This window comes from Dreissena polymorpha, chromosome 1 (genome assembly GCF_020536995.1).
Source record: "Dreissena polymorpha isolate Duluth1 chromosome 1, UMN_Dpol_1.0, whole genome shotgun sequence".
In the NCBI taxonomy this organism is placed as follows: domain Eukaryota; kingdom Metazoa; phylum Mollusca; class Bivalvia; order Myida; family Dreissenidae; genus Dreissena; species Dreissena polymorpha.
In genome coordinates this window covers 118,101,162-118,115,969 of record NC_068355.1, presented here as the reverse complement: position 1 = coordinate 118,115,969, position 14,808 = coordinate 118,101,162, and the positions used below count along the sequence as shown (strand labels likewise).

Here is a 14,808-nt window from a genome sequence, read left to right as displayed (position 1 = left end):
ATAATGAATGTTCATATGCATAGCAGTATAGATAGAGGATATTTGTTGGATTCGTTGGAATATCGATTTTATTTCACGAGTGATCATAAAAAAAATATTTTCACGAGTGGCGCAGCGACGAGTGAAAATATATTTTTTTTATGATCACGAGTGAATTAAAATCGGTATTCCACCGAATCAAACAAATTTTCTTTTTATTTTATGCTTTTTTTCATCGTTTATTTGCATTGTCAAAGAGTTTAGCTGGAGTAGTTCGCTGGAATAATGACGTCATTTCGTCGAAAAAATGACCTCATTTCACAGTAAAATATTGAAAATTATCGATATTTGTCAATGTTATTTTTCACTGTTTGAAACAGTGAAATATCAGTGAAATCAGTTTTATTTCACTCATATTTCTCTATAAACCACCGGAAAGCATAAAATAAATAGTGTTCATCTATAATATTGACTCTGTGTTTCAAACATACAGAGCGTTGTATATAGAAATATGACATTATGTGACCACCATTGTTACATCTGCACGGTGATAGACACATAATGATTGATTGCAAAAAAATAATGTATGCTAAGAACTTGTAGGTTTACTTTAAACAGTAAATCAAGTAACCTGTATTGTATATAGATAAGTAGAAGCCTATTTGTATTTTTCATTCACAAATTTAAACCAGTATCCCCTGTTGTAGACATTTATATATTTATTGCAGTGAATCGTTGATGTGTTTTATTATGTCGTATAATAGTACCTTTTAGTTACCCATAACTAAATGATAAGCATAATACAAAATGCCATGTATAAACTTTTTTTAGCGCCACTTCACTTGCTGCTGTTTCAAATTACCAATTGGTATGTGATTCGCATTCAAAAACATGCGTAATTCTTTTCTTGAGAGACAACAGTCTTATTGAATAAAAATAACTGCAGTCTCCTTTGTACGAATGTGACTTTTCTTATGAGTTAGATCTAATTACATTTGTATAGACGAGAAGGTTATTCTCCGGAAGCTTATTGACATGGACTGGAGAACGCAATTAGTATGCACGCACTTAGAAATCTGTGCGTTAGTAAATGTATAATGCGTGTCAAATACAATGCTTATAAAATAAGTTAATTTCGATATCTTGTATCGCAGAATATGCAAATAACATCGCCGTTTCAACACCAAATGTGAGTTAAAATACTTTCCCAAAGTGCAATATAATGTTTAAATAGAGACATATATACGGTATTTCATATTATCATGGAACAATCTAGTAAAGTGCTTGCCTATTTATGCAGATTGACATCTTTCATGCAAAGTGTGTAATTCTATATAAAAAAAACTTTTGCGTGTTCTGTTCTATTGGTTTCGTCTGATGCACACTAATGCGTCCATTCATCAGAGTCATATTACTGTTAATCATATAGTGATAATCAACATAACTTAAATTAGCCATTGAATTACTTCATGATTCCTCGCTAACAAAGCAAGAACAACCCTCTGAGGATTTCAACACACAACACGATAAAATCACAATTTAGGCAAGATCAATGGTGAAATAAAAATAATATTTATACTAAATAATTAGTTTTATGATTAACAATGTTTATTCTTTGCAACGCACTACAATAAAATAGTATTAATGTTAAACAGCATACTAGGGTTATCACATAATTGTTAATATAGGTGCCAACATTCATCAAACCAACCTTTATCGAACCATACAACAACTTACATTAATATATCGACATCATCCAGTAAACATCAGAGGGAGATTTGCAATGCAATTCGCACTTAACTATACTAACGGTTTTTCTTTAAACTTTTTACCGATTCAAATGAGATGATGTCCATATCATAAAAAGTGCATATTTTAATTCATTCGACAATGTCCATAAAGGGTGAAGCAAGCGCGTTTTCCCCACCCCACCGACGTAAAGCTCACTTGCCTTGTCTTTACTCTAAAGTTGTTAACCATTATGTAAATGTATTAAACATTATATAAAACCCAAAACGTGGTAAACGTATGTTCAGATAAACATCATTCAACACAAACTGAACAAAGCTTACGACTTCATACAATAGAATATATATGTCCAAGCAATATTAATCGCCATTTCGCTGTATGGCGCTAGTTCGTCGCCCTAAAATACATAGTCTAGTACAGCAAAATAAGCAATACTATGTGGTGAACGAAATAAACGAAAGAAAATGGACGTATTAAAAATAAATGTGACTATCTGAAAAGAACGTAATTGGATCTAAGTGTTTCTTCATACAAAACACATATAAATGTAATGAGATAGGACATTGAAATTCATTTGTAGAAAAGTGTTCTTTCTGTGTGATTATTTGGATAACTTGAAAAGGGTTTTTTATCTATATACATGGTTATTTAACGTAGTTATCTAGTGCTGGATCTCACAAACAACAAAAGTTTCTCATGTTCTCAATAAATTAACAAGTTTTACGCAATTTGTTTATGTCTGGCGGTATAACGGTGATCGAATTAAAAACGTTTATACTATCGGCTAATATTTAAACTAAATCTTTTTTCAAAATTCCTAGAAATAAATTTTTGAGAATCTTCTTATTAACGGCTCGTTGGGCAACCGTTTTATTAATTGTTGTATTCTGGCCTCATAGAATACGTGTAGAAAACAAAGTCGAGGCGATACAAAACATTTAAAAAAGAACAGAACATGACAGAACAGAAATTTCATTACGTAGAGTACATATTGCATCGTTAGTCTTAACCATGTTATAATAAACATATCAAAAGTTCATGTGAAAATTAAGTGATTATACAGTAATTCAAAGTGTACATACTATTGAGCATAATACATGACAATGGTAAGTAAACAGAAAAAAGTCGCATGTTTACAAATTATTGATGTGACAGAGTGGCGGTCAGATATTAAGCTGTTATTATTTATGGCAAATGTTCTAAAGTCAAACACGATTTAAGCACATGCCATACCCTGTTTCCCATGTAATATAACCATTACGAATATTTTTATCTTACATGTGTGTAATATACTTTTTAAGCGTTTTCATTGGCTTAGTTTTTGTTCAATTGACCAATCGCATTTTGTTATTTTGCTGAAATGACGTTGCAACGTCAAATGACGTCACGAAATGTAAACAGCATTATTATTATGTTTGCGTAAATATTTATTTAGTTTGCTCATTTAAAAGCATGTGATAAAAAAGATATGACACTCGTTATCATTCCAAGCCATACTTTCTTAAACTCGTCCGGGAAAGTCGTTAGTAAGCTCGCCAAAGGCTCGCTTACTAACACAATTCCTGAACTCGTTAAATAACAAAGGTATGATATGACAACTCGTGCAAGATCCTATATATATATTACGTTTAAGACACAGCTTACATACTTTCCATGGATTAAAATGGCGCTAAAGTTAACAATCAGAGATGTCTGTTACACATCTGTACAACAACATTTTTTTTTTATTTTAAGATGTGTAAAATAAATGTGTGAAAATTGGTATCTAACAATTAACATAAGCGTCATTAACCTAATTATATAAGCAAATATTATGTACACATATATTGTCTTATTACACACATCAGATATACCTTAGTATATAAATACAATTACACAAACCAACGAATAAACTCACAATTAAACTTAAAATTCAAATAACAATGCAACAGGTTGTACTCAATGCAAAATGGTCTTCCTGCGTTAAAGAACTTCGTTTACAAATACAGATAACTTAATAACTTCTCCTTACACCATGTTCTCATAAGGTATAGAAACGTATTTACTCATGGTCGCTTGAAACATAAGCTTTTATCATTTATGTATTTTTCCCGATATTGTTAAAACAAGGGCAAACTAACATAAAATAGCATTTGTCTTTTATGTCACGTAACTTACAAAAAATGCAATACCTTTCTTCACTAGCTATTCGATTATTACTGAACCTATCCTTTTGAATTCTTAATGGATGACTGGACAGCCTTAATATACAGAAGTAAAATCTGAGACGTTTAGGTACAACGTCTAAATGGCTTTCTTATCCATACGATATTTTAAATTATTTGTACAATATTAAAACTTGACTTTCAAATGTGTCCAGCAATCTTGTTTGAAAAAATCTAGGACTCTGAATTTAAATTCTCTGAGATATGTGTTTTTGTTAACATACTGATAATGCTCAAGCGCGTACGCAAAACTGTTACCATTTAGAATTTTTTTTACATGTGTTATTCAATTGCTTTTTACATTAATACAGACTTAAAGAGTCTCGATATAAAAAAATAATCATTTTATAAGCACTTTCTTAAATTTTCAACCGGTATTTAAGTAATGTAATTTATTTAATATTAGCACTGTCTTAAATGTTTAACCAATATTTATTTTTTTATAATTTATCCGTGGATATGTAATGGATATCTGCCTAGTTCCCCATAAACTGCATTTCTCCTTACTCTTAATTATCTTGTTCACATTGACAGATTAATTCTTTCGTGTTCCTTTGATTTGATATAACCCTAAACTTCTCATGAATATTTAAGTATTGGTGTTACAAATGCATCGAATAGTTGACAAAATATTTTGAGCGAAAGATCATAGTCGTTGCATTCGCAATTTTGAACATTTTAGGATTTTAAGGAATAATCATTGAATCGTTCAATAATTTAAAAAAAATCCCAGTTTAAAACAGAAGTCAATTGACAAATAGTCCAGTAAATAGTCCATTGTTCGTTCGTTAATAACGCCCCGCGTTTTTTGAAAACAATTAAGTTTGTTTTTGTGATATTAACGGTTCTACCCCATAACTATCAATATTGAAACAAAAGATCTAAATGCTGCTGGGTTACATAAAGGGTGTGGGCTATAATAGCCATATCATCAGCACACAACAACACACAAGTATAGCGTCAATATGTAAGCCTACATTCATGTTACATTGCAAATAAATCTCTAAAGCGTCAACATATAATGAAAACAAACGATGGGACATAATCTCCCCTTGCCTTTAACCAGCAGCGTAATTGAAATATTCAAAATAAGCAGAGCGTACCTGACAACGAGATTGTACTTTTGGAGTTTTTCGTTACAATTTAAGTAGTTTTCCATCAATACCGATTTTAAACATTTTTAGTCAAAGTGCTCTTCTATACAAATAATCAAACCATTTCATCATCTCAACGGATATTACGTACAGCCCAATAACAATAATTTCATCAAGAAATTTTTAGTAAGAGAATGAGATCTACAATTTTTTTATTTATTTTTTTTAAACCTATTTATTTAAGCTCGATTGCGCAACAAGCCTAAGCTTATATGAAAAGCTCTCGAGTCCGTTTCCTTGGTGTCTATTGGGGAGATCTTAAGAACGCTCCCACAGTGGGGATCGAACCCGTGATCTCCCGATCGCTAGGCGGACACCATATCCACTACGCCACGGCGATCTTAATAATTACAAATTTTGTGTACACAATCCAAAAATCGGCTAAGTACATTAGCAATTATGTATTTTTCCTTTCCTTGGAATACCAGAAACAGTGCTAGCATGTAAGACATGAAATGATAATAAATAACATTTCAGAATAAGGATACGTCAACAAAATTATTTTTGCTTCGTCGTTTTTCACGTCACTACATGATTGCAACAATGAAAGCAGCTTTTTTAATTTTATAACACATATAATAAATAAATTTATAAGCTTGAATGAAAAATCAAACTTTGGTGTCCAATTCTAACAAATGTGCATGTGCAGCTAGACTAAAGCATACATTATATATAACCGTTGCATACACTCTCAAGACATTACACATTCCAGATTTGCTTAATATAACATCGACCGCATATTCGGAAAGGCATGTTGTGTTAATTAATTTCATATTCAGTGACAAACAATGCTTACAATGCAAAGTTTGGGTAAAGAAGGAATTTGTCTAACAATGTTTGGTTTCAGAAACTTCTTCCCATATAAAAAATTAAAAAACAGCAAGTCGTCTCTGCATGATAATATTGTTGTGGAAAAGAGCCACAAACGTCAATGCAATTTCACAGTTGTATAATCACAATCACGTTTATTGCATAATCTTAGTTTTAAGTAACAAGCTATATCATATATGTAACCAAATACATGACACAGATATAATTCAAACGTTTATATGCACGTCACGGTTGTAGCCAGATACCTCGTATTGGACAACAAGTCCGTTTAATTGGGATTAATTAGTGTCTTCTTTGTTGCATACATCCTTACAGTGAATGCATTGAAGAAAGTTCAACTTAAAAAAGACAACCGGTGAACTGAACATGCGTTGACAGTTTACCATATACAGATTTAGCTGTTGTACGTGCTGCCATGGTTCGTTTTTTCTACCATTGAAAATACCCTATGGGCTACAAGTTCCATTCCATAGATTCGCTGTCAATAGTATCTGGGGAAAATCTGCCTGGTATCGTGCTCATTCAATACCAGATTCCATATATAAATTCCATGATTTTCATAACGCTTTGTTAGAGATAACACGGTGCTAGACTTTGATGAAGGGTAATTTACGGAACTTTATAAAATCAAATTAATCCATGGACGTATATGTTAATGTCAATACTTGAAAAAGGGATTGTACGTATAATTAAGGTAAGACAATACTTTTTTAGGACATCTTAGTGTATTAATATAGTTTTTACAGATTGATAAAAATGTTAAGTGATAATTTCACATAAAACCCCACTATAATATACAAAGACGTTTGGGTCCAAGAATAAACAGGTAAATATTTCGGTCGTCTTATATATGTAAATATTTACGTACACTGTCGTTAATTTTACTAGTTTATTGTTGACTAGGCGCTGCGGCAATAACATATCGCACATACATTTAAAAACTAGCCACACACAACCTCACGTCATTGCACTCGATAACCTTGAGGCCTTATTTTATCGACGATTTTTGAAACACTGCTCTTACACAAAATGTACGTTACTAAGTATATATAAATATGTCATTTTATTATAATGTTTAAGTCTTTAACAAAAACTATACTTCGAAGTATGTGATTATTTATATGAACTTCTGGATCTTTTGTATCTTTTTGTATTGCCACATGATTAAACATGTGACACAAAAAATGTTAAATCAAAATGTTTATTCAACGGAGTGTTTTAAGTGAAACACGGAAAAATAATTTAAACGATATCTCGGTTTAAAAAAATATATATTTATGTCCAAGTTTAATATACACATGAATATCTTATTTGCTGTTGCTGTCGAAAGCACATTACCTGCTTGTTGAAAAGGATGCCATTTCCAGAATATGTTTCCCTTATGTCAAACGCTGACGAATTGTTTCAATTCACTCAGCATACAATTGTGTTACAACCATTTTTACACAGATGACCTTCTTCGTAACCTGGTGCTTAGCTCATGAAAACCGTGTGTGATAAATCTTTAACACCACTATACAGTATTCAATAAAACTAAAGAAATGATGCATGAAAAGAAATGTTAATAACTAAATAAAGACCAACGAGTTTTACAGTACAAATAGCATCGCCTACTTCATGTATTCTATATACAAGCAAAGGTCCCTTATACTTGTATTACCACTAACCAATCAATAATACATGCTCTCAGTCTATAAGGGACATATGCATATTTTATTAACACCATAATGAAATGATAGAAAAAGTCCATTATACATGTAACGTTTAATGAAGTCAGTGCGATTTTGTTGTATCTGCTTCAATTTTTACTGAAGATCCCACCATTATTATAATAATGTTATAATGTATCACTGTGGTAATACATGAAACAGTCGACGGGCGAAACATTATGAATTCTACGTTATCGTTCAAAAGAAATAAGTATAGTAAAATAGCTGTGGATAATACTTAAATATTTCCTTCATCGTTAACTGGTCCAATATTTATAATGTTGAATGTGATTACTTTGGGATAAGATATCAGAACTATGTAATCAACCTACCCATGGATAATTCTCGGAATGTGAATGTGTTTACTTTTTAAAAAACAATTAATATAATGATTATGCTTGGTTCACAAAGGTTCGATGGATCTCGTACCAAACATGGGGTAATATATATATATATATATATATATATATATATATATATATATATATATATATATATATATATATATATATATATATGTGTGTGTGTGTGTGTGTGTGTGTTTTATCTACACAAAGGTATATTTTTATGTCCCCGGTAGTGTGGCATATAGAAAAAAAAATTAACGTTGCCCATAACTTTTGCAATATTGAAGATAGCAACTTGATATTTGGCATGCATGTGTATCTCACGAAGCTGCACATTTTGAGTGGTGAAAGGTCAAGGTATTTTGCAAGGTCAAAAGTCAAAAAATACAATCTAAGGGCAGTAATAAGCTTTAAAAGGGAGATAATTTCTAAACCTGAACATGATATATTGAAATTTTATTTCAAAGCGGTGCAATAGGGGGCATTGTGTTTCTGAAAAACACATCTCTTGTTTCAGATAACTTGCGTCGACAAGCAAAGAGGGCAGGCGTGAAGGGCTGAAGACGCCCATGTTGGCTCAAGTACACGTATGATGAGGCTGTTGCTAGCAACCTCCATAGTTGTCATGTTGTCAGAATGGGGTAAGTAGGCTGTTATTAGCAACGTCTATAACCGGAATATTACGTATTTTAAACTGTACTGAAGTGTATGGTATAACGTTTGTGGCTAGCAAACGTCAAAAGTCATTATTTCGTCAGACTGAGGTATGAATGATGTTGCTACTTACGTTCATAGTCCTCGGTTTGTCAGACTATGGTATGTAGGCTGTGGCCAGCGACATGAATAAAACTAGATTTACCGAATTTCGTATTTCCTAAATGGGAAGCAACGTTCAAAGTAATCGTGTTGCCAGACAAGGGTATAATGGATATTGCAATAGAACGTCAAGATGCATTATGCGGTCATACTGTGGTGTGTAGGCAGCTGTCAGACACATGAAGGTAGACTCTGGATACAACTTCAATAGTTACCATGTTGTCAGCCTCTTATATGTATGTTATGACTAGCAACGCCTGTGGTCATTTTGGTTTTTAGTGTATGATAGATAGGCTCTGGTAAGAAACGACCATAGTTACCCTGTTACCAGATTTTTGTATATCGGCTTTTATAAGCAACGACCATAGTCACCCAATTCTCCAACTATTATACGTTAGATGTGGTAAGAAATTGCCACTGTCACGTTGTTTTCGGACAATAATAGGTAGATTGTGGTTAGTAACGAACATATTCATTATATTGTCAGTCGATGTTTGGTAGGCTGTGGTTATTTTTAGCAACGACCTTGTTGACACGCTTTGATAAGTACGCTCCGGTAAAAAACGTCCATTGTCATCATCTTGTCAGAATTAGGTAGATCTGATCTGATTTTTAAATGCTCATAGTCATCATGTTTTCATGTTGTACTAAGTAGGTTGTGGCTAGCAACGTCTTTATACTTAACTCATTGCACAACGTTCAATTTTAATAAACCTAGTTGATATTCTTTAATAATATGATTTATTATTTATTTATTTATTATTCTAGTCCAGCATGCCTCAGTAGAACAATTTAAATCAACGTGAACACAAATCATGAAGTAGGTATCTGGCTGTGAGAAACAATAACGATACATTTTATTGAAAAACGTAATAGGTTATTAAGAGACGCCAGAATTTCGATCTTGTTAGGCTAATGAAATCGAAGTGATCCGGATTGCTTCGAGACAGGCAAATAACACACAGGTTTCAGTGCTGTTAATTGATTTGACGACACAAACTTTCAATTTACCGTATCTCATTTTACATTTGCATATCGAATTCACATGGCTTATCAAATGAATATGATACATGACATATTGTATTGTAACCGTTTATGAGTGTACCTGGAAGTAAATCATTACCATGACGTGTATGAATAAGTACAAATTGTCCGTAATTTTGGAAGAATATGGACAGAAATATCATTGAACTTTTCTTCGATAATTTACCAAAATGCAACATATTTAATGAAACGAAATATTATTCGTTATCAAGTTATAATATAAAGAAGTGAAACTCCAGCTGCTGGAGCAGTATTGACTTCTTATTATAAACAATTAGTTGGTCCTTTATTTAAGGCAAGTGACCAATTGCCCAAACAGTACAAAACAGCACAATACAAAAAACCATAAACACATTTAAGAATAAACCTTCATGTTTATGTTTCGAATGACCTGTGACTCTATTTTTTTTAAATATTGTATGTGTCTTATTGTATTAATAAGTTGTATTATGAAATTCACGATAGTTAACATTTCAGTATGTTTAAAAGGAAAACATTTTTCAATACATGTTTAGGTTTGGGTTTTGTCTTTTCCTCAGCGGGGGGGGGGCTCTTTTTCTAAAACGTTTGATAGTCTGTGTGGACAATCTTTGAAAGCTTTCTTTAAATAAAGACAAAATCTGTCGAAATTTTATAACATAACAATACAGCACAGATTAGAAAGGTTTGATAAATTAATTTATCCGGTTTTAAGTTATGGGTCCGAAATATTGGGTTTACAGAGAAATTTAAAGATAGAACGAATACATTTAAATTATTGCAAATTAGTATTAGGAGTTCGAAGGCTAACACAGAATAACTTTATATATGGAGAACTAGAAAGAACGTCTTTATCTGTCAGACTTAGCATTATTACAATTAGATATTGGTTAAAGATAGTAAACACACATGATATTAAATATGTAAAACTTGTTTATAATATTATGTTCCGAGAATTAGAATTTAGAAGCATAACCAAATAACAGATCTTGGGCCTACATTGTAAAAAGTATATTAGGTAATTGTGGTTTAACCGATTTTTGGCTGAACCAAGGGGTAGGGGATGTAGAAATATTTTTGAAAATTGTTAGAGTAAGAGATATGTTTATACAAAATTGGAAAACCGAATTGAGTGAATCAACTAGAGCAAAAACATACATATTGATATCCGAATTTAAATTTAAAACCTATTTAAGTGATGTAAATATCCCAAAGTACAGAACGGCTCTCTCTAGATTAAGAGTCTCTGCACATAAGCTTAAAGTTGAAACGGGTAGATGGCAAAAACCAATAGCTATTCCATATGAAGAAAAAAAATGTACTCTATTCAATGTTTTAGAAGATGAATGCCACTTTGTTATGGATTGTACATTATATACTGATGTAAGAAAAGCTTTTTTCAAACCATGTTATTACGTAAGACCAAATATGTTAAAGTTAATAGATTTATTGACCTCTCAAAATAGCAATATTGTTAAAATTTTAGATATGTTTATTTTTAAGGCATGGGAAATAAGAAATACTTATAATACATTTTACGATTAGGGTAGGACTTTTGTATATATGTATGCACAGCCTCTCGCTGTATATTGTCTTATTTAAAATACCCAATACTTTGCTTTACATTGTACCGATATATTTTTGGTGTTAATGTTTCGAATGACCTGTGACTCTGTTTTTTTAATATTGTATGTGACAGTTCATGTATACTCATGGGCTTATTGCCTACTTTATTATCAAATAAACTTTTAAACTCTTTAAGCCCAGCGAATGTGTGGATCCACTGAACTTTATACATTAAACATTGATATTTCGGCAAACCGTTCAATATATATTGTTTATAGTAATACAAGCTTCATTTGTTTAGTGATGTCTTTAATCTAACAAAACCAAAGAAAGATATAATAGCTTTCCGTGTTTAGTTATGTATACGACAACCCAATGTTATTTCGCCACATTTCAGTAAATAACAATTACATTGTTATTGATTCTGTAATCATTAAAACATTCTTGCGAAAACAAGAAATTGGCAATTTAAGTTCATTGTTTGTTAGATTTCAGGTATATGCCACGCAACATTTTGCTTGGTCGATGGAAACTGAAATATTCCAATCCAGTTGTCTCTTCCGTTTCAAAACTTAATTCTCTTGTTGAAGGGAGTACATGCGTGGTTTGATATTAAAGCGAATATATGTCATAATTCTAGGGAAGAGTGAAGCTTAACAAATTTATGCTAAGAAAGACTTAACTCTATGTTCTTCATAATAAAAACCAGATACAACATTACTAACAGTAAGTATTAGAACAGTTAAGCTTATATTCAGCACTCAATACGTTGTTGGCATAATAAATTGCTCTTGTATTGCTGGGTTTCAGGGGAAGGGCTACGCTGTTTCATATGCGAAAATAAGGTCAATCCTGCTTGTGGACCTGAGTTCAAGTCTTACCAGTACAAAGCACACCATTGTTCAGCACCGGTGGCAAAATGTGGTCTTCAAAGGCAACCAAAAATAGGTACGGAGTTGATAACCTTCAGTGCATTCCATTTGAAGATGCATATAGGAACGGGAAAGTATTGTTTATCGGGGTTTTTACACTACTATAGAATTCACCTTCTATCTTTTAAACAAACGTCAGAGTAGATTTGTAAAATATCATTAAAACTACCAGAAAGAATGTGTGAAACTTTGTGTTTTTAATCTTAAAATATAGTGTAGAAATCGTTATTACAGATGGTCAAAATAAACAACTCCTCGTCCCTGGCTCAGGTTGTAAGCGATCAATTATGTACTCTTAATATGCTGTTTCATCTTAAATCAGTCGGTTAACCTGTTCTCATCATCAATGCTTAGTAGAAAGCTGGCATCGCAAATGTATCTACTTACATTGTGTGTTTTTATGTGATCAGAATTGTGCCCTGCTGGTTTTGGCAATGATATCTTGTAACTAGTACATGACCAAGTACAGCTTCTAACAAATTTCTATTACGGATGCAATCCGAGGTTCCTATTGTTGTTTATGGAGTGTTTGTCAAATATGGCATCCTTTAAAGGGGCCTTTTCACAGATTTTGGCATTTTTTTAACTTATGCATTAAATGCTTTATATTGATAAATGTAAACATTGGACCGTAAAAGCTCCAGTAAAAAATTTAGAAAAAAAATAAAAAAAAGGATAAGAACATTGCCCGGAGCAGGTTTCGAACCAGTGACCCCTGGAGTCCTGCCAGAGTCCTGAAGTAAAAACGCTCTAGCCTACTGAGCTATTCCGCCGACTACACATCCTTGACATATTTTATACCTTATATAAGCAATCTTCGTAGTTTCACAAAATTTAACGACAAAAACAGAACTCTCCAAATTATTCAATCCTTTCGCGTTGCAACGCTTTATAATTTTTAGGTTTTAAAATCGTCAAAAGATGCATATAATGGCTATATTAGAGCATGGTTAATGTTCAGTATTACTGTTTCCTCACAAATATCATAACTAAAACGTAAAATTACGAATCTGAGACAACTGTTTTCAATTTTGTCAATTTACCAAAGCGTGAAAAGATCCCTTTAAATACAAGTGTTATCAATTCATGTATCAGCTGAGAAAACATTTTAACTGGTCAACAGACTCACTTCTCGACCCAAACCAATTGTTTCATGTGGGTTTATTTTGTACTAGCATTATGGTTGCATGTTGTTTTACTGAAATTGTTTCCAAACTACAAAGTAATATGTTACCAGGCGTGTTGCCTTTTTAATCCTTTAAATTCAAGTATTCCAAAAATCACGTATCAACTGACTATAGATGTTATAAACGCTTAACAGACTAACTTCTGAACCCAAACAAATCGTTTCGTGTGGGCTTATTTTGTATTAGATTTTATGGTTGTTGTTTTTTTTTTAATTAACATTGTACACATTATAAAGTAATATGTTAATATGCGTTTGTTTTTTGCAGGCATTTGTGCATTATTCTAACAAAAAAGCTCTTTGTCGGAGTAATTTCTTAATTTAAATAAATTGCAGTCTATTTATAAGCCTTTACATGTTAAATGATGCATTTTACACGTTGAACATTGAATATGAAAAGGTTCGTTTTGTTTTACATTCAAAAACTTCTGATATTCAAAGTCAATTCATAATACAACAACACATTTTTTCCGAATTGGGTTTTATCTTACAATATTTATGTTGTATCAAACAAACTTATGGTATTGAAACTTAAAATTTATGAAAACACTATCACATTGTTTACAAAAAGTTAATGTTTAATATATTTCAGGCGAGTTCATCGGAATTGTAAGAGACTGCTATACTTTGGGCTCGATGCCGCAGCTAAACGAGTCTGATGGATGTCACAATGTCGTGTTTGGACACCTTTCGTTCGAGATTTGCCTTTGCAGTACAGACTATTGTAATGCCGCCACATTAACGCATGGTCGTGAGGAGTTGTATTTGTGTGCCTGCTCTATCATGACATATCTCGTGTTTCACTGGATCCGCTGGTCATAGGACTTCACATTTTGTAAAACATATAATTTATTATCGAATAATACACAATAATTAGTGCATTATGTACATTCGTTTTGTTTATTTATACATTTCATCAATTAGTTAATTACAAAGTTAACATTATGACGTTTGCAGAAAACATTTATCATGCGGTTAATTATACGCAACACGTGCACTATGTTTATTAAATATTGATGGTTTAGGACTTGTTTTAAATGTAAGTGTATATTAATGTATCAAAGTTTCTTGTCGTTATGCGATTACTTTATTCGTTCCGCTTTATTTGCTAGCCGAACTGATACCTTAATATAAAGTTAATTGTTTTGTTTTAAATAGTTTACTTTATTTTACCGTATGTGCATTAATAGTACAATCTTTAAGACAACTGTTGAATATCTTTTGTCCTTGAATTTAATGCCGAGATAAAAGGAACCACGCCTCTCCAAATAAATTGTGAAATACATAAATACTGCATTAGAAAGCACAATAA

General features: G+C 32.0%; 1 protein-coding gene across 1 annotated transcript; it reads left to right on the top strand.

Moving 5' to 3' along the window:
- The first annotated feature begins 8,519 nt into the window (after window positions 1-8,519).
- On the top strand, window positions 8,520-14,480 carry LOC127846712 (uncharacterized). The gene is made up of 3 exons (XM_052378216.1): window positions 8,520-8,614; window positions 12,189-12,326; window positions 14,089-14,480. The coding sequence occupies exons 1-3, from the start codon at window positions 8,563-8,565 to the stop codon at window positions 14,316-14,318; spliced, it is 420 nt and encodes a 139-aa protein (XP_052234176.1). The 5' UTR covers window positions 8,520-8,562; the 3' UTR covers window positions 14,319-14,480.
- Window positions 14,481-14,808: the final 328 nt, after the last annotated feature.

Excerpts from the sequence above, each read along its gene's own strand:
- LOC127846712 (XM_052378216.1), top strand. The coding sequence starts at position 8,563 with ATGATGAGGCTGTTGCTAGCAACCTCCATAGTTGTCATGTTGTCAGAA. Across the intron at positions 8,615-12,188 it reads TGTCATGTTGTCAGAATGGG|GGGAAGGGCTACGCTGTTTC; the intron begins GTAAGTAGGCTG and ends GCTGGGTTTCAG. Across the intron at positions 12,327-14,088 it reads TCAAAGGCAACCAAAAATAG|GCGAGTTCATCGGAATTGTA; the intron begins GTACGGAGTTGA and ends AATATATTTCAG.